This window comes from Neofelis nebulosa, chromosome 18 (genome assembly GCF_028018385.1).
Source record: "Neofelis nebulosa isolate mNeoNeb1 chromosome 18, mNeoNeb1.pri, whole genome shotgun sequence".
NCBI lineage: Eukaryota > Metazoa > Chordata > Mammalia > Carnivora > Felidae > Neofelis > Neofelis nebulosa.
The window spans coordinates 24,939,758-24,963,583 of NC_080799.1; the positions used below are offsets into that span (position 1 = coordinate 24,939,758).

At 45.4% G+C, this 23,826-nt stretch overlaps 1 protein-coding gene across 1 annotated transcript in view; it reads right to left on the reverse strand.

The window, feature by feature from the left end:
- The window catches only part of LOC131501617 (leucine carboxyl methyltransferase 1-like), a 38,470-nt gene that overhangs the window by 9,364 nt on the left and 5,280 nt on the right, over positions 1-23,826 (reverse strand). The window contains 4 exon segments of the mRNA XM_058711915.1: positions 2,992-3,053; positions 5,091-5,167; positions 10,116-10,237; positions 12,638-12,729. Coding sequence (XP_058567898.1) covers positions 2,992-3,053; positions 5,091-5,167; positions 10,116-10,237; positions 12,638-12,729 — 353 coding nt within the window.

Here is a 23,826-nt window from a genome sequence, read left to right on the forward strand (position 1 = left end):
ATATTTAAGTATTGGTACCGATCGGCTGGCCACTCTCTAAATGTCGTGCCAATTTGTGAGATACTATGTTTAAAAGAAAATAGCTTCTAAAGTATTTACAAATACAATGATAACATTTGCTTGAAAATACTCCCAGAGAGATCGGACAGCATGGTTTCTATAGTGGTTCTCGAGCTTTGGCAGTCATCAGAATCACCTGGCGGGCTTGTTAAAAGAGACTGATGGCTTCAACCCCCCGAGTTTCTGATGTAGCAGATCTTCCAGAAGTAGACATTTTGTCAAATTCTTTCAAAAGCTAGACATCTGTATTTCCAACCAATGCTCCACAGTGGTGATGTCACTAGTCCAGGACTACACTTTTAGAACCACTGGTACAGATGAAATTGGCCACAGTTAAAAGTTCAGTGATGGGTACATGGAGGTTCATTTACTTACTTATTTTGAGAGATGGCGGGGGGGGGGGAGGGAGAGCGGGGGAAGGGTGGAGAAAGGGGGAGAGAAAGAATCCCAAGCAGGCTCTGTGCTAATAACACAGAGTCCAGTGCAGGGCTCAAACTCATGAACTGTGAGATCCTGACCTGAGCCCAAATCACGACTTGGCCATTTGACTGACTGAGCCACCCAGACGTCCCCCTTGATTCACTCATTCGGACTGACTTTTCATTGTGTGCCCATTTGTATACTTTTAAGTTTCACCTCGTGCATATTTCAGCTTTAAGAAATGATCAATTTCAAGATGCGTATTTTTTCTCAGTTTCACATTTCTGAAATGAGGATGCATCGGTCAATAACGTTTCGGTTTAACTTATCAGCACCTTTTCTTTCCTGGCGGTAAATAGATAGTGTGATTCTTGCAATCACAGCCTCAAAGGTTTAATGAAATAGGGCAATTTTTCAATGAAAATGTGTCAGTGTTATCATCGCCTATCACTTTTCTCAAATTTTCATTCACATTTGTATTTTCATTAATTTTTATTTCAACTGTCCCTCTCCCAGAATGATGGCAAGATCAAAAACTATCAAGGACAGGACTAGAAAATTTGCCCACACAAGACACAAACCCAGAGTTAAAAACCAAGTGAAAGGCTAAGAAAGAAATCTGCCAATCAACAGTTGACGAGGGATTTATATCAAAGAACATTGCTTTATGTTGTAAAGGATTCCTATAAATTGAAAAGGAAATGAAACAATGCAACTGGAAAATATATGAGCAGAGGAAAGTTACAAGAAATCCCACAGGCCAACAGAAGGAAGGAAGGGTACTCCGTTTCACTAGCACGTTCAAAGTTATAAAAAATTTAAAACAAAGTTACAGAAAAATCTTTAATTCATAGATTTGGCAGACTGGCAGGAATTTTTTAAAATGGTAGTAGCCAGTGTTAGCGAGGGTGTAGGGAAAGGGAACCCGCATCTACTCTGGTGAAAATACAAATTAGTCGAAAGGGTCTTGAAGCACGGCTTGGCAGTAGCTATTAGAATTCATAAGGTACAATTTTTTGAACTGGCAATTCCTGCGAATATGCACATATAACTAGGCTTTCTACAAAACTGTTTAATAGGAAACCATAAAGAAGGCGGCAATCTAAAGGACCATCAGTAGCGAATACGTTAAGTAAAATGGAATTTCCATGCAGAGGAGTACTACGAAGTCACCAGAAATAACGAGGTAGATCTAATCTGGCAACATGAAGACAGCCGTGATTCCCTAGGATGCACAAAGAACAAGTTTCAAAACAGTACGTGTAAATTATTCGCTTTGCTAAAATTATACATATAACTGTATTTATTTATTTATAGAAGTATAGATTCACTCTTTCAACAAATACATGTTGGTCTACATCATATATATTTATTTATTCAATATATGCATAGATTCCTTCACCAAAAATTTACTGAACCTTTTGCGGGCCGGGCACGGGATTCTATTTACATGTGTATTTTCTTACGCGTGATATTTACCTGCCTCTAGGTACACTGTCCATCCACAGGAGAAAACACCCTGCACAGTGGTTATCGTGGTGGGGGGAGAGATTACGCAGGGTCTTTACTTTCTACTTCACATGCTTCTACACTGATGGGTCGAAGGCAATGCAAAGTGCTAACTAACCCTTTCATTACAGCTAATCCTTCTGACGCAAATATTAACCAAATATACAGAAAAGTATGACGGCTACGATGTAGAGAAAGCAGATGTGCCAGCCAATGGCAAAGCCTGAGGAGGTTGTACTTAAAATTTGTACGAGGGAAACAAAGGATGGAGGAGATATTAGTTTCTGTGGGAGTCTGTTCACTAGGAGCGTGACGAGGGCACTGTGCTGGTGTAGAGGCCTGTCTAGTTGCCTGACGTTTCCTGTGTTATCTGTGCCCACCATCTAAGGCCATCCTCTCTGAGCATGTTTTCTGACCTGAATTATTAATAAGCCCCTTGAACTTCTCTGTCAGACACACACTGAACACAATGGAACATTCTGGAAGAGTGTTTGTGACCTTAGTTTTAAAGGCTTAGAAGGGAGGAAAGAGTTGTTGGAAACACTCATACTGAAAACTTACGGGGAAAAACTGAGCCCCGGGGCCAAGGACCTAACGTAACAGGTGAAGCGGGTCAGGTACGAGACAACAGTGGTGGGGACGTGCATTCCCTCTCAACGAAGCAGCCATGTAGGAGTCAGGGTCTGAGGCTGCCGGACTGGATTTTTCCAAGGAAAGATTTTCGGGAAAAAGCTCCTATATTTGAAATGTTTGCAACTCACTGAAATGTTTTTCAAAAGATTTCAGATTGGGACCTATGGACATCTAAGAGGGGCCATACAAACAATTGTTTCAAGTTCCTTCACAGTAGATGTGATGCAGAAGTATACACTCTATGACGTCATGTGCACACACGCACAGACTCAGACGCGCACGCTCACACACACACACACACACACACCATCTTTAAAAAGAAAGGGGAAGAAAAGCAGAGAGGTAGCCCATACTGTATTACTTAGTTGCCAATTTGCAGTGTGTCCTCTGAATGTCATTCTATAATGGGTTGTAATAAGAAAGGCTTGTATCTATGGGAAGATGGGAAAGAGAGAGAAATGAGTCAAGTAGCTTAGTTACTGAAAAAACGCAAACACCCACTACCGAAATGGCCAGTAGGTACCGCTACTGCTCAAAGCAAGGGCGACTCCAGAGGGCCTGCTGCTTAATCACGTCTGACCCTAGGCACACACATGAAAAATTCAGTGGATCAGCTCTCAGAGTAGGTCAGTGAGCGTTACTCTCCGAATCTGACGTCAAGTCACAAACTGATCATGAAACACTCAAGACGTAGAAACCGCCAAAGATAGGCTAGCGATATGTTTCCAAATGTTCCAGTGTTTTCCAAGCTGTCTCTCGTTTCCTGCTTCTGCTCACTCAATTAAAAATTTTAACCATTGTTAATCACAGACAACTAAACAAACCGATTCCTACTCAGACCTGACGTCCAGTAACATTTAGGTGATGACTCTGCTCTCCTCCAGAATGTGCAAAAAATTAGACATCCGAGAGCTGATTTCAGTATCGCAACCACCATACACACATCTTTCACCCCAGAAACCTCCTCTAGGCTTAAGTGAGAGCCCACCTGCTCTTATTTGACTCGGTGTCCTAACAAGCTAGGTCGTATTCTGTGGCTGCACAGCGTCAGATGCCATAGCGCATCTCAAATGCACGCTACATGGGGCGCCTGGGTGGTCCGTCGGTTGAGCATCCAACTTCGTTCGGCTCAGGTCATGATCTCGCACACAGCTCGTGAGTTTGAGCCCTGCGTTGAGCTCTGTGCTGACGGCTCAGAGCCTGGAGCTTGCTTCGGATTCTGTGTCTCCCTGTCTCTGTGCCCCTCCCCAGCTTGCACTCTGTCTCCCTCTCTCAAAAATAAATAATTATTAAAAAAAATTATTTTTAGATAAAATGCACCTTCCGTGTAATATAATCTTGTATTTGGAAAAGGGCAAAACTTGTTTCCATAGGATAAGTTAGAAAAAAAAAAACTTAAACTATTTCTAGCTTGTGGGAATTACACATCTTTAAAGGACAAGGTGAAAGTTTTAATGGTTACTAAAAATTTTTTTAAATGTAAGACTTAAGATTTTGTTTAAATGACTAGTTTAAAAAGAAGGGGAAGAAGTATATGTTAAAAACCACTGAGAAAATCTGACCTTGGGCTTGAGGTCAGGGTTTAAATTTCAGCTCTACCCCTTTGTCAACAGGTAACCTTATGGAAATTAGCTTAACTTCTTTGAGCTTTGGTTTCCTCAACTGCTAATAAAAGCATGTCATTCCTGAGTCGGCTCTGAGGACTCAACGAGATCATCTGAGTGAAGCATTTCACATGGTGCTACAAAAGCTCTCAGCAAAGATTCACAAACTCGCCATCTGTAACTGCAGAATTCTTAAAACATGGACTCAGGGTGGCCCCCATACTATCTCATATATAGTAAATGGCCAATTTGGCCTCCCATTATTCATTCAAACGCTATTTACTACACATCTGCTCTGAGCCAGGCCCCTTTCTATGCTCTGGAGATACAGAAGTAGCCGGAGCACACATGAAAATTCAGATTATTGGAGCGCCTGGTTGGCTCAGTCGGTTAAGTGTCCAACTTTGGCTCAGGTCATGATCTCACGGTTCATGAGTTCAAGGCCCACATCAGACTCTGTGCTGACAGCTCGGAGCCTGGGCCCTGCTTTGGACTCTGTCTCTCTCTCTCTCTCTCTCTCTCTGTGCCTCTCCCCCACTCATACTCTGTCTCCCTCTCTCTCTCTCAAAAATAAATAAAACATTAAAACACTTTTTTAAATTTCAGATTAAAATTAAACCACTATAGGTCATTTCTATTACGTGTTCAGAGAAATTACGTTAACGGACAGAAGAGTTGCAAGGGAGGGGACATTTCATTTTGAAGACAGTTTGGAATGGGGATCTTGGGGCCAGAAGGAAGGCGGGAAGGGGGTAAAAGGGAAGAGTCCCCTAAAATGAGGTCTCTGGCGTTCAGACCGGCCGCCTCCTGAACGCTGCCCCTGAATCCTGCCGGGCTCTCTCCTGTGGTCAAAGCCATACTCACTTGATGCTGTGCAGCTTTCTCGTGACTCTCATGGGAAAGTCCACTTCAAAATATTTACTTGGGAGAAGATCTTCATCCTGAGGAAAAACACGCAGTAAGCTCTAGAATTATGTATTCACTCCTACATTTACTGACCACCTTCACGTACCGAGCGAGTACTAGGCCCCGAAGAGCATCAGGGCACTTAAGGGTTTGACATCCAGGAACGATATGGGCAGAGATGTATTTTCCAGATTACTGTGGTCTCCACGTGGGGAATGGATGGAGGACGGGCGTCAGGGGTTCACAGCTGTCCAGGGAAGAAGTCACGGGGAGCCTGAACTGGGGGAGCAGTGCCTGGGATGGAGGTGGGGGTATGTGGAGGCGCTGGGGGAGTAGGACCTGACAGGATTTTCCAAAAAGCAGATCGAGATGAATCAGAGAGGGTCAGGACACCAATGCTGACCAGCATTTGAGGGATAAAATGGAATAAAACAGCAAAAATCCCGAAGCATCGCACACAGTGGGGGTGAGTACTGTTTTGTGACACGTTTACTTTTTTCTGTGAGGGGAGGATACAGCGGGTGGTAAAGGGCAGGTGCTCTGGAGCAGGGGACGGGGGTTCGAATCCCAGCTCCACCGCCTGTCTGCCGCGAGGCCCCAAAGTCACTCCACTCCCTGGGCCAAGTTTCCCTCCTCTGCGAAGCAGAGACAGGGACAGCACCTCACGGGGTTGTGAGGAGTAATGAGGAAATGAGTACACACAAGGGACACTCAGAACGGGGCCTGCCTTAGTAAGTGCCACGTGTGTGCCTTTATCATTGACTGTCATGGGGACGGGGCGCCGAGGTGGCTCCGTCGGTTAAGTGTCTGACATTGGCTCAGGTCATGATCTCACGGCTCGTGAGTTTGAGCCCCACGTGGGGGCCAGGGCCCGCTTTGGATCTTCTGTCCCCTTCTCTCTCTGCCCTTCCCCCACCGGTTCTCTCTCTCAAGTTAAATAAATAAACTTAAAAACCTTATTGACATGGGTACTTAGAATTAGGTCTTGGCCTGGGGTGTACATTTATCTTTACTGAGGGCTGCAGTAAAAGAGCGTGGCAGACGCGCGCGCGCGCGCACACACACACACACACACACACACGACCCTGCTCCCCCTTCTGCATCCCCGGCCTGGTCTCCCCTTGGCCCCCTGGCCATCCTAGCACATTCTCTGTCACGTCCAATCAATCCCTCAGCCCCGGTGCGTATTCACGAACGCATTCTCTCCTCCTCAGCTCGCCAACTGCACACACTGTAAGGACACCGCTGTCTGGACTCTCAGCGACACCCTGCGCGTTGCCTGCAGCAGCTCCCGATGCCCCTGAGGCTTGGGGAAAGAAACAAGGCGCTCCACAACCTGGTGACCTGCCCGGCGCCCCCCCAAAGCGCTCTTCTAACGCCTCCGTATCCACCTGTACTTACATTCCACAAGTACAGAGCCGCTTCCTTAAAGTGGAAAAAAAGACCAAGAAAAAGACACTTGTTGGTGCCCAGAACCCGGTGGTGGGCCTCACAGGTGTGGGCCGGGATTAAGGAAGAGCTGGGGTGAGGATGACACCCCTCTTTCTGACTTGAGCAACTGCGCAGAACACCATTTACGTGCACAGTAACGAGCGATGGACAGCAGGGACCGAGAGGGAGCCGGCCCCCCACGACAGCATGACGGGCGGGGGGGCAGCAATCACAAGCAAGCATTTTCCAGTAGGAGGTGACCCTAAGGGCAAGTGTCAGAACTGGGAGAGCCAGCTACCCCTCAGCCCTTGGAAAATCTCAGGGGATCTGGTCTGGGGGACAAAGGGGGAGGGAGGAAGGGGGAGACAGGAAGACAGAGACAAAGACAGTCTCCTGACCCATCAGAAGAGACACGCTCACCGATCTCACCCGTTCTCTCTCGGTGCTGCCGCGCTCCCCTGCCCGTGTGTAGGGCAGGGCCGGGTAAAAAGCTGTCCGAAGATATTTGGAGGAAACGTTTAGAGCATACCAGAAGATGACTTTTGCTAGGAAATTCCAGAACACCCTCTAAGGATTTTGCTCACACGATATGAAGTTAAGGACACGCTAAAATTCCAGAAGGCCTGGGGAACAAAAGCAAATGCAGGACAGCATACGATCCTATGGCTCGTCTAGGACTTCTGACTTTCTAAAGAGCTTTCCCACTCATCAGCTACTTGCCCTCTTAAGAATGCCGATTAAGGGGTCACCATGGAGGGAAAGCTTCCAAAAGGCACACCTGGAGCTTTTAAGGAACAGACATCTTCTTTCTTGCCTTTGGGAAAGGGGCAACAAATGGCTGTGGGACATGACGCTTCAACTTTTATTCTGGGATTCCCTGAGCCCTTCCGACACTCCACTCCACTCGCCAGTAGCTCCACGTCACGGGAGGCACGGAAGGCAACCGGGACCGTGCATAGCTACCGCAGGGCAGCCGGGGACAACCGTGAGGAAGAGTATCCCGTAGGCTCAAAGGAGATCCAACGTGGCCGACCGCTGCACAGGCTGCCATATTGAGACTGACCCCCTGCGTCCTTGATCCTCTGGCCGTGTGGAAATAGGATTCAAGAGACACCAAGAAGCTGAGGTCCCTTAAAGGGTTTCACTCACCCTTTATTCTTTGTCTGGGGTTGTACTGGCTTTCCTGCACCCTACTCTCACCCGCTGCTTGAAGGTGGGAGCCTTCAACTGTCCCTTCGACTGGTCTTGGGGCCTGACGTCATACAGAACGAGCTCACACACCAGCGGCAGCAGAAAGCCTGTGACCCACAGCCAAGCCTCTGCTGGTGCAGCCAGGGGACCCTCCCAGGTGGAAGGTGCACCAGACAACAAGACTAGCCGACGAGACCTCCCCTCCTCTTTTACAGAAGCACATAGAGCTCAAAAACAGGGCTCAGCGAACTTGCTGTAAACAGCCAGTACTCTAGCCTTTGCAGGCCAGACGGTCTCTGCTGTGACTTCTCCACTCTGCTGCCGTAGGGCTAAAGCAGCCATAGGGAAGATGGAAGGAACTGGGAGTTGGCTGTGTTGCAGTAAAACTTTATTTACCGACATAGGTGGCAGCCTAAATATGGCCCGTTCAGCTCCTGCTCCAGAGAGCAAACAAGCATCATTTTTCTAAAAAGAAACTTAGGTTTTTGAAAACCCTTTAGACCGATGTCATTATCAAAACGAAAAAACTCCACCAAATTTCTCAGACCCTGCACTATTCTCCTTCCTCACTGCTGACAGATAACCTTTTCCTCGGAAGGGGCACATGAGCTTCAGTGTACCTTGCTCAGAAATAAAAATCTCAGATTTAGTAATGATTAACCCACCTACACGGCGGGGGGAGAGACCAAACCACGGGACCACGTTGAAAAGGGTGTCAAGCCCAAAGGAGGAGTTTCTCCCGTGGCTTCTGTTCACACTGCACACATTCTGCCACTGCATTCTCTTCCAGTTCCTTCCACCACACCGTGGTCTCTGAGGCCCAGAGGCACCGCCGACCTATAGCAAAGAGCCCCCCACCCCCACCCCCCGAGCAGCCGCAGGGCTCTCTGGAGAGAACAAGGAGGGAATCTGGACGTGGACGAACTGCAGTCCGTTGTTTGTTCCATGCTCCAGCGCCACTGGCTGTCCGACCTGGGGACGCCACAAGCTCTCGGAGCCCGCCTTGCCCTGTCTGGGTAACCCACCCCCCACCTGCAGAGCTCTCATGTTCATTCCTGAGGTCATGGATGTGCACGCCCTTCAGAAACGTTAGCTATCTTATCCTGAATGAAGAATGCAGAGGCAACCGGTTAATACTAAGGCTGTGCTGAGGCCACTGATTTCTCGCCTCAGTGAGAGAGAGGCTGGGGGCACCGATGACCAAAGACCTCATCGGGTGAGCTGATGAGGGACAAAATACACACTCAGGTCGCATTAGGCCCACACGCTCTAGTTTATCTTGGTGTACTTCTGCAAGAATCTGGGGAAATGCACGTACCCATGACTGCCACATGACCGACCTGACAGAAGAACCAGAGAGATCTGTACAAACCTACAAAAAAGAAAATGCAATCAGTGAGATCGTTGTAGAGAAAAGGTTTGGTGCTACAAGTCCAGCCCGGAATCAAAGGCCAGGCCCGTGGTCCTGATTCTGCCACTAACTGGACCCATTTCCTCTTCTGTGAGTGAGTGTAATTATACCTGCTCTTGAACCCTAACGAAGGAGGTGAGGGACCAACTCAGAGAATGGAGGGGCACCTGGATGGCTCAGGCAGCTGGGCTCGCACTCTTGATTTCGGCTTGGGTCACGGTCTCATGCTCCGTGGGATAGGCCCCGCATCTAAGCCCCACTTAGGATTCTGTCTCTCTCTCTCTCTCTCTCTCAAAATGAATAACTAAACTTAAAAGGGCTTTGTGTCATGTTACCATCACCCAGCCTTGCAAATCTCCAAGCTATACTGAAGACACCGTCACGACGACAGTAAAGTCTTTTGTTGTCGTCAAAACGGCAAATGCATGGGCCCCTGGTCTCAGCTACTCCACTGGCAGGGCTCTCGCACACACGCAGAGAATGTATACAAGCATTTGGATCAAAAGCCCTGTTTGTGACAGCAGGAGCTAAGAAGCAAGGCACATATCTAGGGCCCTGGTGACATCACGTACGTGGCTGACAGTGGTTGCACAGCAGGTGCAAACGGATGGGGACAGGGACGCGAGACAGGCAGTCACCGCATTCCTTTTGAATATATTTCTAACATTTAAAAAAATGTTTATTTACTTATTTTGCGAGAGAGATGGGGGAAGGGCAGAGAGAGAGGGAGAGTGAGAGAGTGACAGAATCCCAAGCAGCCTCTGTGCCGTCAGCACAGAGCCCAATGCGGGTCTGAACCCACAAACAGAGATCATGACCCGAACCGCAATCAAGGGTCGGGTGCTCAACCGACAGAGTCGCCAAGGCGCCCCTGACATTTCTGAACCCGCTGGGAACCTTCACAAAATTAAACAATTGGGGAAACAAGGGGGCGGTATTTTTTAATTTACCTTTAGTCTCCAGAAGGTGGTATCCATCCCAGCCCCAAGATTTAGAATCTCACAGGGACATTCTGTCTTCCCTAGAAATGCCTTTATAAGCTGACGGACGCCATGGACGCGAGCAAAATATCCTGAGAGAGAGACAGAGACAAGCCATGACTCAGTGATGATGGAAATAAGCCTTGCAAAGTTCACACCAGGAGGACAAAACACAACCCTTCTGCCCTTCTTCAGGGGTAGCGGTTTAGGTTATCCATAGACCTTATGGGAGAAGTAAGGACTTTAAAATTCTCTTCCTTTTTTTTTTTTTTTTAAAGCCATTTGAACCAACAAAAGCACAATCTATCTAATGGTTGGATCAACTACCTTAAGGAAAACGCAACGCCCCCCAATTCTACATATGAAAGAAAAATATTTTACATCAAAACATGGGATCTAAATGTCCCTCTTAGAAATGTGTCTTTTCGTGGCTAAGTGAGAGCTACTCAGAATTCGGCTGAAACTCAAAATTGGGAGACCCGCTGGAAAGTATTCTGGGGTCAGGAAATGGGGCAGACAAATGTCAAAGCAAAGACAGCCATGTTTCTTAGCGTGCTCCCTTCATCTCCATCCTGTGCGGGGTAGAGCCTGGATGTTTGTAAAACACCACAGGCGGGGTTGGGCGGGGGGCGGTGCACAGGCAAACGGTGCCTAATAAACTGACTTGTTAAGCTCTGGCGTGGGAAGCTGGAACAGAGGAGACAAGAAATAAAAGAGGGTCAAAGGAAGATAAAATTGATCTGGGTTCTAAAGCCCTTCTGCTTACAGTATTACTATTTTAAGAACAAAATTTGAGTGGCATTTATAGACACTCACTGCAATTTGACATAGGGATTTCATGTCTATGGATTCTACTAGTAAATAATTTGAGCTTGTCTTTTTACATGTCTCTTTTGGGTCGCCTGGGTGGCCCAGTCGGTTGGGCGTCTGACTTCGGATCAGGTCATGATCTCAGAGTCTGTGAGTTCGAGCCCCCCGTCGGGCTCTGTGCTGACAGCTCAGAGCCTGAAGCCTGTTTCAGATTCTGTCTCCCTCTCTCTCTGACCCTCCCCTGTTCATGCTGTGTCTCTCTCTCTGTCTCAAATATAAATAAACGTTACATGTCTCTTCCATTTTACTTTTCTAGTAAATCCTTTTTACCGTGGGTTACAGAGTATCATCCACAATGGACTGGACATTGGAAAAATTTTAAAAATGCTTCCCACACGCTGTTTGGGAAGCACTCTCCTACTGTGGGGCCCTAGTCTAGCGATGCCAACCCAGGGAGAGGAAGAAGGAAGGCCGGAGGGCTGACCTGCTGCCCAGGGCCCCCAGCACCCAGGGCACCATGGTGGGGCCCTGCCTCTGCAGCGTCTGTTAGGAAAGTGTCCTCAAGAGCGCGGGAGGGAGGCTTAAGGCCTCTTAGCCAGGCCTCGTCCAATCTTACTGATGCTTGGTTTCACCCTCAGCTCAAAGTAAGTACCATGTCCTTATTCTCAGGAAGCACCACTTTAAAATTTCTTTGCATTTCTTATTGAAACTACCCATAGGATCCATCTTTAGGGCCAAGATGCCCTGCACCCACAGCAACTATCGTCATTTGGCCAATTTCTCAATCTGGCTGAGACTAAGTCACCCTCCTGTCTCAAATCCTTTCACTGCCTTGATAGAAATGACTTGTACAGCCTGACTTTAACAAGGCCAAAAAAAGTCATTCCTTCCATGAACAGACAGTTCACAGTAAAAGATATATAAATGGCTCTTAAACATATAAAATGATCTTGGGGCACCTGGGTGGCTCAGTTGGCTAAGCAAGTGTCCGACTCCTGATTTCAGCTCAGGTCATGATCTCACGGTTCAAGGGTTTGAGCCCCACATCGGGCTCTGTGCTGACAGCATGGAGCCTGCTTGGGATTCTCTCTCTCATTCTCTCATTCTCTCTCCCTCTCTCCCTCTGCCCCTCCCTGCTTGCAAGCAAGTGAACTCTCTCAAAATAAACATTTAAAAAATATATAAAAAAAATAATCCTAATGATCTTCAACTTCACCCAAAAATAAGAGGAATCTAAAATAAAATTACTGTAAGATACCGTTTTTCATGGATCAGATTCACACAGATGAAAAGTTTCATAATACACTGTGTTGGTGAGGATGTTGGGAAATAAGCACTTTCATATACTACCAGAGAGAAGGAACACTGCAACTCTCATGTTAAGAATGAATCCCTATGTTACACTGCTGGCTTTGAAATGGAGAAGGGGTCATCTTCCATGGAATGTAGGTGGTTTCCAGAAGGTAGACAAGAAAAGGAAATAGACTCTCCCCTATGGTCTCCAAAAGAAACGGCCCTGATGACACTTTGATGTTAGCCTAGTAAGACCCATGTTTGACTTCTGACCTTCAGAACTGTAAGATAATAAATTTGTATTGTTTAAAAAAAAAAACGAATGAATCCCTAAAACCCCAGGCCTCTCAGCTGATGAGGGAATAGTGAGGAGGGAGGGGGTCACTTGCCTCTGTTAATTTCGGGGGCCTTCCTCTCCTTAGACAGTCTTACAAAATGCTGGGTATAAGGGTCATGCGAGTAGCCAATGTTTACTGCAAACCTGGAAGGGATAAAAAGGAGGCAGGTGAGTAGACGTCAGTAGATTCAGGCTCTCAGGAACCAGGTCAAGGAGGAAAACCATCTACTTCACAAGGCCAACACACTCCCATTTAGCACTCCGTTACAAATGTAAACAGACTCAGCCATCCGCCGAGTGCTCACTTACACTCCTCTCACCCTTCCCACGGCGGCCATGTGTCACCTCTCTTTATTCTGACTGCTAATTCCTTTCCCAGGACCTGGAGAGCATATAACCTCACCTCATACCTCACCCAGAAGACGTGCAACCGTTTATTCACTCGGCAAACTCACTGGCCAGAACTATTCAGACAACCCTACTCAACCAGAAGTTCTGGGTCCACAGGAAAGATCTAGAATTGTTTTGTAAAACTCGATATGACTTCCTAAGTATTTCCCCCAGCTCTGTCATTTCACGTCCCTTAGGGAGTAAAAGGAAAAACCAGGAACAAATAAACAGAACAGCTACAACCTAGAAAATGCCGTTGTAGCTTACCCTCTCTGGCATGCACTACAACCTGGAAAATGCTACAGTAACCTAACCTCTCCCCAGGCCACACGACAGGGAATCAAAGTTCTAGTGTTCTAAGCCAGGGATCTGAAACCCCAATGACCACTTAAGGTCTGCTGGCAACCATGAGTGGAACCAGCCTTCGGACAAGGACATGTAATGGAAGAAACCTGGATCCTTAAGGCCGAGCCACTGTGGGCCTGCACCCCGCTCTACCTCTCAACAGACATTTTGAGAGTTTCTAAATGTCTTTATCGCTTAAACCAAACGGAGTCAGGCTTCTGTTACCTGCTACACCCTGAAGCATCCTAAGTGATATCCTGAGTATATGAGCTCATTTCCGTGTGATGAACAAGCTGAGGGGGAAGGGATGAGTGACTGTTACCCAGCTAGAGTCTGAGCTCCCAGAGGCAGATATGAGATCTTCTCCTTACGTCCACTGACAAGGCTTACCGCTGCCTTGACTGTGGTCGCTGCTAATCCTGTACAAACCTATCCCCCCCAGTCTCTCTCATGTCCACGTTCACACATCCGCACGCGCGCGCACACACACACACACACACACACACACACAAGGAAGCACATACTTTTGGCTTCTCGAGGCAGCAAGTCAGCACGGAAATGCACAAAGTACTCATTAAGGGACACGATTTGCTACGGGCCCAGACTGTCCAAGTTTTACAAGGGTGAACAGGCTCAGCTGTCTAAAACGGTGCTTTTCAAACGATGAATCATGACCCATCCGTATAATAAAATCAGTGTAGTAGTTTGCAAGTCTCCATCTGTGAAAATGCAGTCGAATAGAGTGAAATAGACAATATCAGTATGCATTCCACACTGTAAGAGTTAAGATGGTTTTGTGAAGCTTTAGTTGAAGTGGGTGTTTGGGGTAAAATGCAATGAAAGGTCTGTTCTCCGAACACACAAAATAGACTCTTAAACACAGAGAACAAGGTGGTGGTTGCCAGAGGGGGCGGGGGGATGGACAAAATAGGCAAAGAGGGCTTAAGAGGTACAAACTTCCAGTCATATGAGTAACGCACAAAGATGAAAAGTGGAATATAGGGAATCCAGTCAATAATACTGTTAAAACAGTACGGTGACAGATGTGACGACACCTAACGGTGGTGAGTCCTGAGTAATATGTAGATTTGTCAAATCACTATGTTGCACGCCTGAAATTAATGTAACATTGTATCTCAACTATACTTCGATAAGTAAAAAAAGAGAGAAGGTGGTGTTCTCCCTGTTGGCGGATTTGAGGAGCACCGGCCTCAAAGGAATCACCTAGTGCCATCTAGTGGTAAAGGCCGTGTCTGCAGTCCAAGAACCACAGACTAGTGATGCGAACATCAAACATGGACGTAAGGGTTGGAGGGGGCCTTGGAACTGACCTGGTCAGCCCTGACATCCGATGCCAGAATCCTTCAACAACACCAAGCCACTGCCTGACTACGCACCACAAAGAAGGCAGTCACTCCAATGCCCAGCAGCCCTACCTGCTGAAAAGCTGATCGAGTTGCCCCCCTCCACAAGCTCTGCGTTGGACTTACTACCGCCCTCCTCTGGATGACAAGGAGCAGTTTCCCCTCCTCTCAACCGTATCCTCCGTCAAGTTAATACTATTGATTCCATCAAGCCATCTTTGGTGAGTGTCTGCTAAGTGCCAACCATTGGGGATACAGTAGTGAACCAGCCACAAAGATAAGGAAGGGCTTGTGACAGATGAAGGACAACAGCATGGAGGACGGATGGACCTACGTTAGAGAATGTGAGAGGGAAAGCCTCTCTGAAAAGGGAATGGGCTGAGTTGGGTGCTTACAGAACTGGAGAAAGCTGTGCAAAAGGCGTTCTAGACAGGAGGAAGAGCAGACAGAAATGCTCTGGACAGGAACCGCCTTGGAATGTTCCAGGAACAGAAAGTCGGTAGGGAGGCTGGGGAACAGCGGAGAATCAAGGAGAAACTAGAGAGGCGGGTGGTGGGAGCCAGGGAGAGACCTCTGCAGCCACGTGCAGCGGCCCCAAACCACGGCGAGGTGCACAAACGTAACAGGTGGGGACAGAACACAAACGTATCCGGTCACGAGTCCTTACGACTCCCACTTTCTAATGTTTCCAACATGCGTCTCCTTCTGGTCTCCAGATCTAGAAGACTGCCAGTGGTTTCTGGGAGGAAAAGGATGTCACTGATCTGCCCTTCAGAGTGGCTAACATGAGAAGATTTACAGAGCACTGCTAAGAAGAGTACGGGTCAAAGAACTAGCGAGCACTGCTGATGGGGAGTTCCAAAGGGAGATGGGCAACCTGTTTCAGAGCTTAGAATTCTGTCACCCCTGGGAGCCCAGCTGAACATGGTGGGTCCACACAAGGAAACACTAACCGGTCATCTCAGATATGAACTAGAAGGATCAGACATGCCAAGACGTTCGAGACACCGTGAAGGGAAAAATGTTAGGCCAAAAACCGATGTAGCCAATGTGCCCGTGAACACGTGTATGTGCGTATGTGCGTATCTACAGACAAGTACTAGGGAACTGGCGATTTCTGGGGTGTGTGTGTGTGTGTGTGTGTGTTTTAATTTATCTCTATGTTTTAAACTTTTTCTCCATGAACTATATGCCATATTTCATCTAAGACATTATCAATTATAAGACTGAAAAAAGAAAGGAGAAACACTGCCAGTTAGTTAGCTTAATGTTTTTCTTATTGCTCACAATTTAAATTTTGTGCTTGTTGGAAAAAGCCCGTTTACTTGTTTGTTTAATTAGTTTTCAAGTAGGCTCTGTGTGCAACGTGGGCCTGAACTCACAACCACATCCAGAGTTGCATGCTCTGTTGACTGAGCCGCCAGACGCTCCTGCAAAAGCCCTTTTGTGCTTATTTAAACGGATTGAAAGGAAATGGATGAATGCAGTAAGAGGGTTAAGTCTTCCCTTCTGGGGTATCTGTGAGTTTCCACACAATATTGACCTTCGGGCCGCCAAGGGCATTGGCAAGGCTGCATCCCCAAGAGATCACCATCATCCTCTCCAAGATTTCCTTCCACGCTGCCGACCCTCCAGGTGCAGGTTTTGTTACTGAGCCTTTCTTGATCTCATCAGGAGGTATCCATGGATGGTTCTCCAACAGCATCAGGATTTGTGCTCCTTCTGCAAATGGCCCTTAAAAGGCACGTGGGCAGAAGCACCCAAGAGCTGACGGTGTAGTCATCCGGCCCTGCCGCAAGCAACAATGACCACATCCACTTGCACAGGTAATGACAACTCTAACACGACTTGGCAGTGACTGCAGGACACATCGAGAATAAATCACAGCTGATGGCAAAGACGTAAGAACGTGTGTCACAGCATGGATCAAATACAGTATTGCCTTCACCACATGAGCAACAGTGAGCTTAGATATCATAAGCAAAGTAAAAGGCAAATATTAAGCGATGAAAAGTACCTGTGACATCACATAGTAACATCCTGAAAACATAAAGAACTTACGAATCAGTAAGGAAAAAAATCCTAATATCCCAGAAGAAAGGCCAAAAATGGGCAGATCACCAAAGAGCCAAGTGATCACTGAATATACAAAATAAAGAAACCAAAAAATGCAAAATGAAAGCAGAAACAGCAAGCAGTAAATCTGCTATCAAATCAGCAACAAAACCGTTTAATAGAACCTGGCTTTGGTGAGGATGAGAAAGAGGGCACCTGAGCCGCCAGAACTGTAAACTGTCACTGCCATGCCACGAGGCACTTCGGCTGCTGGTACTCAAAGCTGAAGAGTAATATTTACGCGATGCCCAAACAATCCCACTTCTAGGATTTTACCCTAAGGAAATAGTCAAGAATGAACACAAAAAGGTTTCGGTAAGAACACTGAACCTGGGGTTACGGTGTCAGGTGAACAAAGCAAGCTACAAAATTCTATGTACAGAATGTTCCCAATTCTGTTAGATGAATGCGTACATTCACGTACACGTCAATATACATACATGTACAGTACACATATCAAGACTTCCCAGAGTAGGCACCAAAAGGTGAACAGTGGTCGCCTCTACACTGATGCTGTGCACCTAGCGCTGCTGTCTGTCTGTCCCCACCACAGTCCTCTGTTGCCCAAACCCAGAAAATATCCCCTCTCTTTGTGTATCCTGACTTTGTTTAAAACCCAAAGAATCAAAAATCTCTGATTTGGGAAGACCTATTTCGCAGTCTTCGGTCAATCCCTATTGCTTTTGAAATTTTCATGACATTCACATACCACCTGTTCAATGTAACATTTCTCTAAATCAACTCGCTTTTTTTTAGTACTCGGGTCTGACGTGCTACCTGGGATTTTCTTCTAACACACGCTAGAATAAATACCTAACTATTAAAATTTCAAACAAACATCTGTGTGCCACCTAAAGTCATTTCACATTCCTTCCGTGGGAAACCCTGATCTGGGCCGACCGCCTACTCACTCGAGAGCATTTACTGACTCTGCCCTATAGGCATGAGTACCACCTGCAACAGGAAAGGGGTGACATGCTCACCGCCAGGGACTTCTTCACCTGAAGGAAAGGGCAGGGGCCCTCCGCGCTCTCCCAGCCAGTGAGGATCGAGGCCAGGTTCATTTTACTTCTATCAACACTCCTGAGAGCTGACTACAATGCCAGGCATCATTCCAAATGCTTGACCGATAGGAACGGAACGACTACAACCCTCATAATGACCCCCCGTGGAAGGCACTGCTTTACACACTGAGGTGAAGGTCGGTCCCTCAAGCTGCAGAACCCTGTAGAAAATTTCATTCTAGGGGTGCCTGGGTGGCTCAGTCGGTTAAGTGGCCGACTTCGGCTCAGGTCATGATCTCACGGTCTGTGAGTTCGAGCCCCACGTCGGGCTCTGTGCTGACAGCTCAGAGCCTGGAGCCTGTTTCAGATTCTGTGCCTCCTTCTCTCTCTGACCCTCCCCTGTTCATGCTCCGTCTCTGTCTCAAAAATAAATAAACATTAAAACAATTAAAAAAAAAAAAAGAAAATTTCATTCTATTGCTTTTCGACCTATTTACCCACCTGGATTTGGATCCCTCCCCCGACACTTCAGTTGCTTAAATGATATCTGTGTCTGTGTGTATACGTGTGTGTTTACGTGGTCGTGTGTGTGTATATATGTACACACACACATATATATGTACATTAAACATATATATGTAACGTATGCACGCATACACATACATACAACGTACTTAAATGCAATTGCAAAAATCAATCCGATACTCTTAGCATCAATTTTTAAGTTTGAAATTTGAACTACATACTGCATACTAGCCTAAGATACTGCTCTACCTCTTATTGTTAATTTTATTGTTCTTTTTTTTAGTCTCATTTTTTTTTGTTTCTATTTCTTGGTAGTTTTATTCTTGGTTATACATGGAAGGCAGGAAGCAAAGTCTTAAGGGCAACAGACTTTGTACCTAAACAGACTTTCAGTTTGTTTCCTTTCTCGTGAGCTCTGTTGCTTTCTTAAGTAGATCCGCAAGGCCTTAAGTGTTGAATCACCTAAAACAAAACAAAACAAAACAAAACTGAGCCTCAATGAACTCACATGCTATCGTTTCTTCCCAACAGAGGCTACTGGTATTGCCTTTTGGCTTCAGCTAACACCCAATTACTTTACAAGGGTTAATATGTCCTAAAATCTACTGCCTCCACTGTAAGTACTCATTGACTAGTGGGCAAGGCATTTATGAAAAAGGAACCAACATTCACAAGAGGGTGAGTTAAGCAGGAGAAGTCAATCAGAAAGTTCCCATGGTACAATGTCTCCTATCTGACTTAAGCAAACAAAAAACCCAGTTAATACAGAATATAGTAACAGGATGTCATGGGCCTGAATAATGCTAAAGTTCTTTTGGAAAAAATAAAACACTTAAGCACATGTAGTCTGAATATTTTCTCCCAGTCTGTCTTGCCTGTTCATTTTCTCAGTGCATCCATTTTTCCTTTGTAATTAGTGCTTTTTTTTTGTTGTTGTTCTGTATCCAAAACATTTGCCTACCTCAAGGTTGTCCACATATGCTCTCATGGTTTCATCTAAAAGATTTATGGTTCTAGCTGTTATATTTCGGTTTATGATCCATCCCAAATTCATGTGTACAGAACGAGGTAGGGGCTAAGGTCCATTTTGTTTCCACTTGAATTTCCACTTTACCCAGAACTATTCGTTAAAAAGACGTCCCTTTCGCCCACTGAATTGGCTTGACAATCTAGGTGACGATCAACCAACAGTCCTTGTGTTTGGTCTATTTCTTGGACTCTTTATTCTGTGTCACTGATCTATCTCTATGCCAAAGACTTTGATTGCTGTGGCTTTACTGCAAGTCTTCAAATGAAGCAGTATTAAGCAGTTTAAGTGCTTCAACTCTGCTCTTCGTTTGAAGACTTTTTTGCTATTCAAGACCCTTCACGTTTCCGTATACATTTTCGAAACGATCTGTTAATTTCTTCTAAAAAAAAAAAGATGGCTAGGATTTTGACGGTGATTGCACTGATTCCACGGATCAAGTCAGGGAGAACAGGAATCTCGACACATCAAATCTTCCAATGCATGAACAAAGCGTATCTCCCATTTATTTCAGTCTTCTTGAATTCCTCTCAACAGTGTTTTACGGTTTTCTGTGTAAAGGTGTTTTGCGTCTTTCATTATATTTATTCCTCCCCACTTTAGGTTTTTGGATGCTATTGTCAATGTTTTCAATTTGAATGTTCCTACCCATGTATGTATACGTACAATGTATCTATCTGACAAAGAATTGCTATCCAGAATATATAATAAACTCCAATGAGTCAAAACCAAAAACCATTAACAACAAAAATGGGCAAAAGACTTGAACAGACAGTTCACGAAAGATGTAGGAATGTCCAATAAGCACACCAAAAGATGCCTAAGATCGCTAGTCACCAGGGAAATGCAATTTAAAACCATACTGAGATGCTCTTTCACCCTCACTGACAATACAGGATGTTAACAAGGATGTTGAACAACTGGAGTTTCAATATATTGCTGGTGGGAAGTGGAAAGCGATAAACGACTTTGGAAATTAGTCTAGCAGTTAAATATATACCCACCCTGTGACTAAGCAATTCTATTCCTAGACATTTATTTGAGAGAAATTGAAGACCTGTATGAGAATGTCCCTTGTAGCCTATTCACAATGACCAACAACTTCGATACAACTCAAATGTCCTATCATTGGAGAACACACGAACAAATCATGGTGTATTCATACATGTATAGGAACAGACTACACTGACAAAGACTCTTTCCTTGACCAAACTCTAGCCAGGTTCCTCGAGCCCTCTTCTCGACTAGGCTTCAACCTTGACTTACTGTATAGAGACTCGAACGAACACTAATGTAGACTTTAACAGCTCAAGGCTCCACCCCTAGGATGATTCCGGTACCCCTTAGTGCCTGCCCGAGAAAACTCAAGGCTGCCAAAAGCATCCATTGTTTCTTCTAGCCAACACTCAAAGATCAGGTCCCTGTCTCCCAGTGAGCAAACCCAGGTGGTTTCACATGAACCAATACCTTTCCTGGCTTTTGTAATTTTTTACTTCTGATTTCATTCACCACCAACTTTCCTCCCTCATTCTCTCTTTAAAATCTCCTCTGTACAAACTGAAGTTGAGTTTCATTCACTCTGGACTCTTTTCCTTATTGGAATAGTTAATTACTGATTAAACTCTGTCCTCACCACATGAACTAGTATCTAGCTTTATCTTTAAAAAAAATTTTTTTTAATGTTTATTTATTTTGAGAGACTGTGTGTGTGCGTGGATGCACACTCAGAGGAGGAGCAGGGGGTGGGGAAGAAAGAGACAGAGAGAGAGAGAGAGAGAGAGAGAGAGAGAGAGAGAATCCTAAGCAGGCTCTACACTGTCAATGCAGAGCCAGACATGGGGCTCAATCCCACAAACCGCGAGATCATGCCCTGAGCCGGAATCAAGAGACAGATGGTCAAGTGACCAAGCCACCCAGGCGCCCCTGGCATTATCTTTGATAACGCAAACAACATGGGTGAATCTCAAGGAACACAGTTGAGTGAAAGAAAACAAAAGAACACATACTGTATGACTCCATTTCCATGACATTCGAAAACAGGCAGATCTAATCTACCACAGATTTCGAAACCAGAAAATGACTGGTGAGGGTAAGGAGACTAATTAGAAACATATAACAAGGGAAGTTTCTAGAGTTTCAGATATATTTTATATCTTGTTTGGACGGTGGTACACAGATGTACCGTTGACTCTTGAACAACACAGGGGTTGGGGTGTCAACCTCCTGGGCAATCAAAACTTTGAATATAACTTTCGATTCCTCAAAAACTTAACTACAAATTGACTACTGTTGACCAGAAGTCTTAACAGTTGATTAACATGTATTCCGTACGTTAGATTTATTATATATTGTATTCTTTCAATAAAGTAGGCTAAAGAAAATATGAAGAGGGGCACCTGAGTGGCTCAGTTGGTTAAGGGTCTGACTTTAGCTCAGGGCACGATCTCATAGTTCATGGATTCGAGCCCTGCACCGGGCATTCTGTGGTCAGTGCGGAACCCACTTTGGACCTCTTTCTCCCTGTCTCTGCCTCTCCCTTGCTCGTGCATGCTCTCTCTCTCTCTCTCTCAAAAATCAATAAGCACTAAAAAAAAGAGAAAATATTAAGAAAATCATAAAGAAAATACGTTTAGAGTACTGTACTGCATTTATCGAAGAAGCCACATATAAGTGCAGTTCAAACCCATGTTGTTCAAGAGTCAACCATATACACTTGTTAAGGCTCATCAAACTGAACACTAAAGACCTGAGCATTCTATTTTATAAATCATCACCCTCTCACCCCTGCTCTCCCACCTCCATTTTCTTCCTTCCCCTCTCCCTCTGTCTCTTAAGAACACCTGGGGAAATTCTGAAGAACAAGAAAGATGAGCGATATAGCTGACCCTCCCAGTTGCCCATTCAATATCCACTTACCCCTTCCTCCTTACCCCCATTTTGTTTGAGGTATCAATCTGCCCCGTGAGAAATTCTCCCCTCCCACACTTTCTTGCAGCTAGGGGTGAGGTCACCTGCCCAATTCTGGCCAATGAGAAGTATGTAGAAGTCTACAGGGTGGGACTCCCTGAAAAACTATTGCTTTCACAGACTCAAACACATGCTTTGGTTAGTATCGCTTTCTTTTCTTTCTTCCTGGAGTGCAGCTGCTCAAATGAACTAAGGAGATTGTGCTAGTCCCTGATACGACCCTGTTTTACCCCAAGCTAGAGGAGCTCTTGGCAAGTCACGACTAACACTTCGCAAGTCAAAATGTTTACGCATCGAAATGAAAAAACCAATTCCGACTGGAAGTCAAGAATGATCTACGCATTGCTGCGCTAAAGTATACATAAGAATTTAGTATGTAAGTGATATTTCAAATCAATGGAGGATACAGACCATCAACGGACAGTGTAGGAACAAAAACTGCTAACTTATAACATACAAAATTATAAAGATAGATGAATGCTCTAAGCAATAGAAGCCAAAACCGTAAAAGTGCTAAAAGAAAAGGCAGTGATTGAAAACGGTCTCATAAAACGTTACCCAAAAGCCCCAAGCCATAAAGTTAGACTGTCAGAGTTGGCACCATAAAGATTCAGAATTTCTGCATCATGAAATGTATGGTACAAGCTAAACTTAAAGACAAGCAACAGTTTGAGAGAAAATAATGGAACACATACGTAGGCAAAGGACTACTACCATACATATGACAAGTTCTTACGGACCAATAAAAACATAAATGAAACAAAAAACCAAAAACCCAGTTAGGAAAATGATAAGGAGAAAGGCGTCATGTAAAAAAATATCAGAGATAGTGAAGAACTAAAAATGCTCAGTCTTAGGACGCCAGGGTGGCTCGGGCGGTTGAACGTCTGGCTTCGGCTCAGGTCATGATCTCACAGTTTGTGAGTTCGAGCCCCGCGTCAGGCTCTGTGCTAATAGCACAGGGCCTGCTTCGGATCCTCTCTCTCCCTCTCTCTGCCCCTTTCCCATTTGCGCTCTCTCTCTCTCTCTCTCTCTCTCTCTCAAAAATAAACATAATTTTGTTAAATAAAAATAGTCTTACTAGTGAGTAAAATAAAAAAGTTTTTTATTTTTTTTTTTTAAATTTTTTTTTTTCAACGTTTTTTATTTATTTTTGGGACAGAGAGAGACAGAGCATGAACGGGGGAGGGGCAGAGAGAGAGAGAGGGAGACACAGAATCGGAAACAGGCTCCAGGCTCCGAGCCGTCAGCCCAGAGCCTGACGCGGGGCTCGAACTCACGGACCGCGAGATCGTGACCTGGCTGAAGTCGGACGCTTAACCGACTGCGCCACCCAGGCGCCCCTAAAAAAGTTTTTTAAATAAAATAAAAATTTTTAAGAGGTATTATCCACCTGCCAGCTGACAAACAATTTAAGAGACTGAGAATATTCTGTGTTCAGCATCTCTTTTACCATGAGAACAGAAACGGACACAACCTCTTTCGAGGACCACTTTGCAAAGGC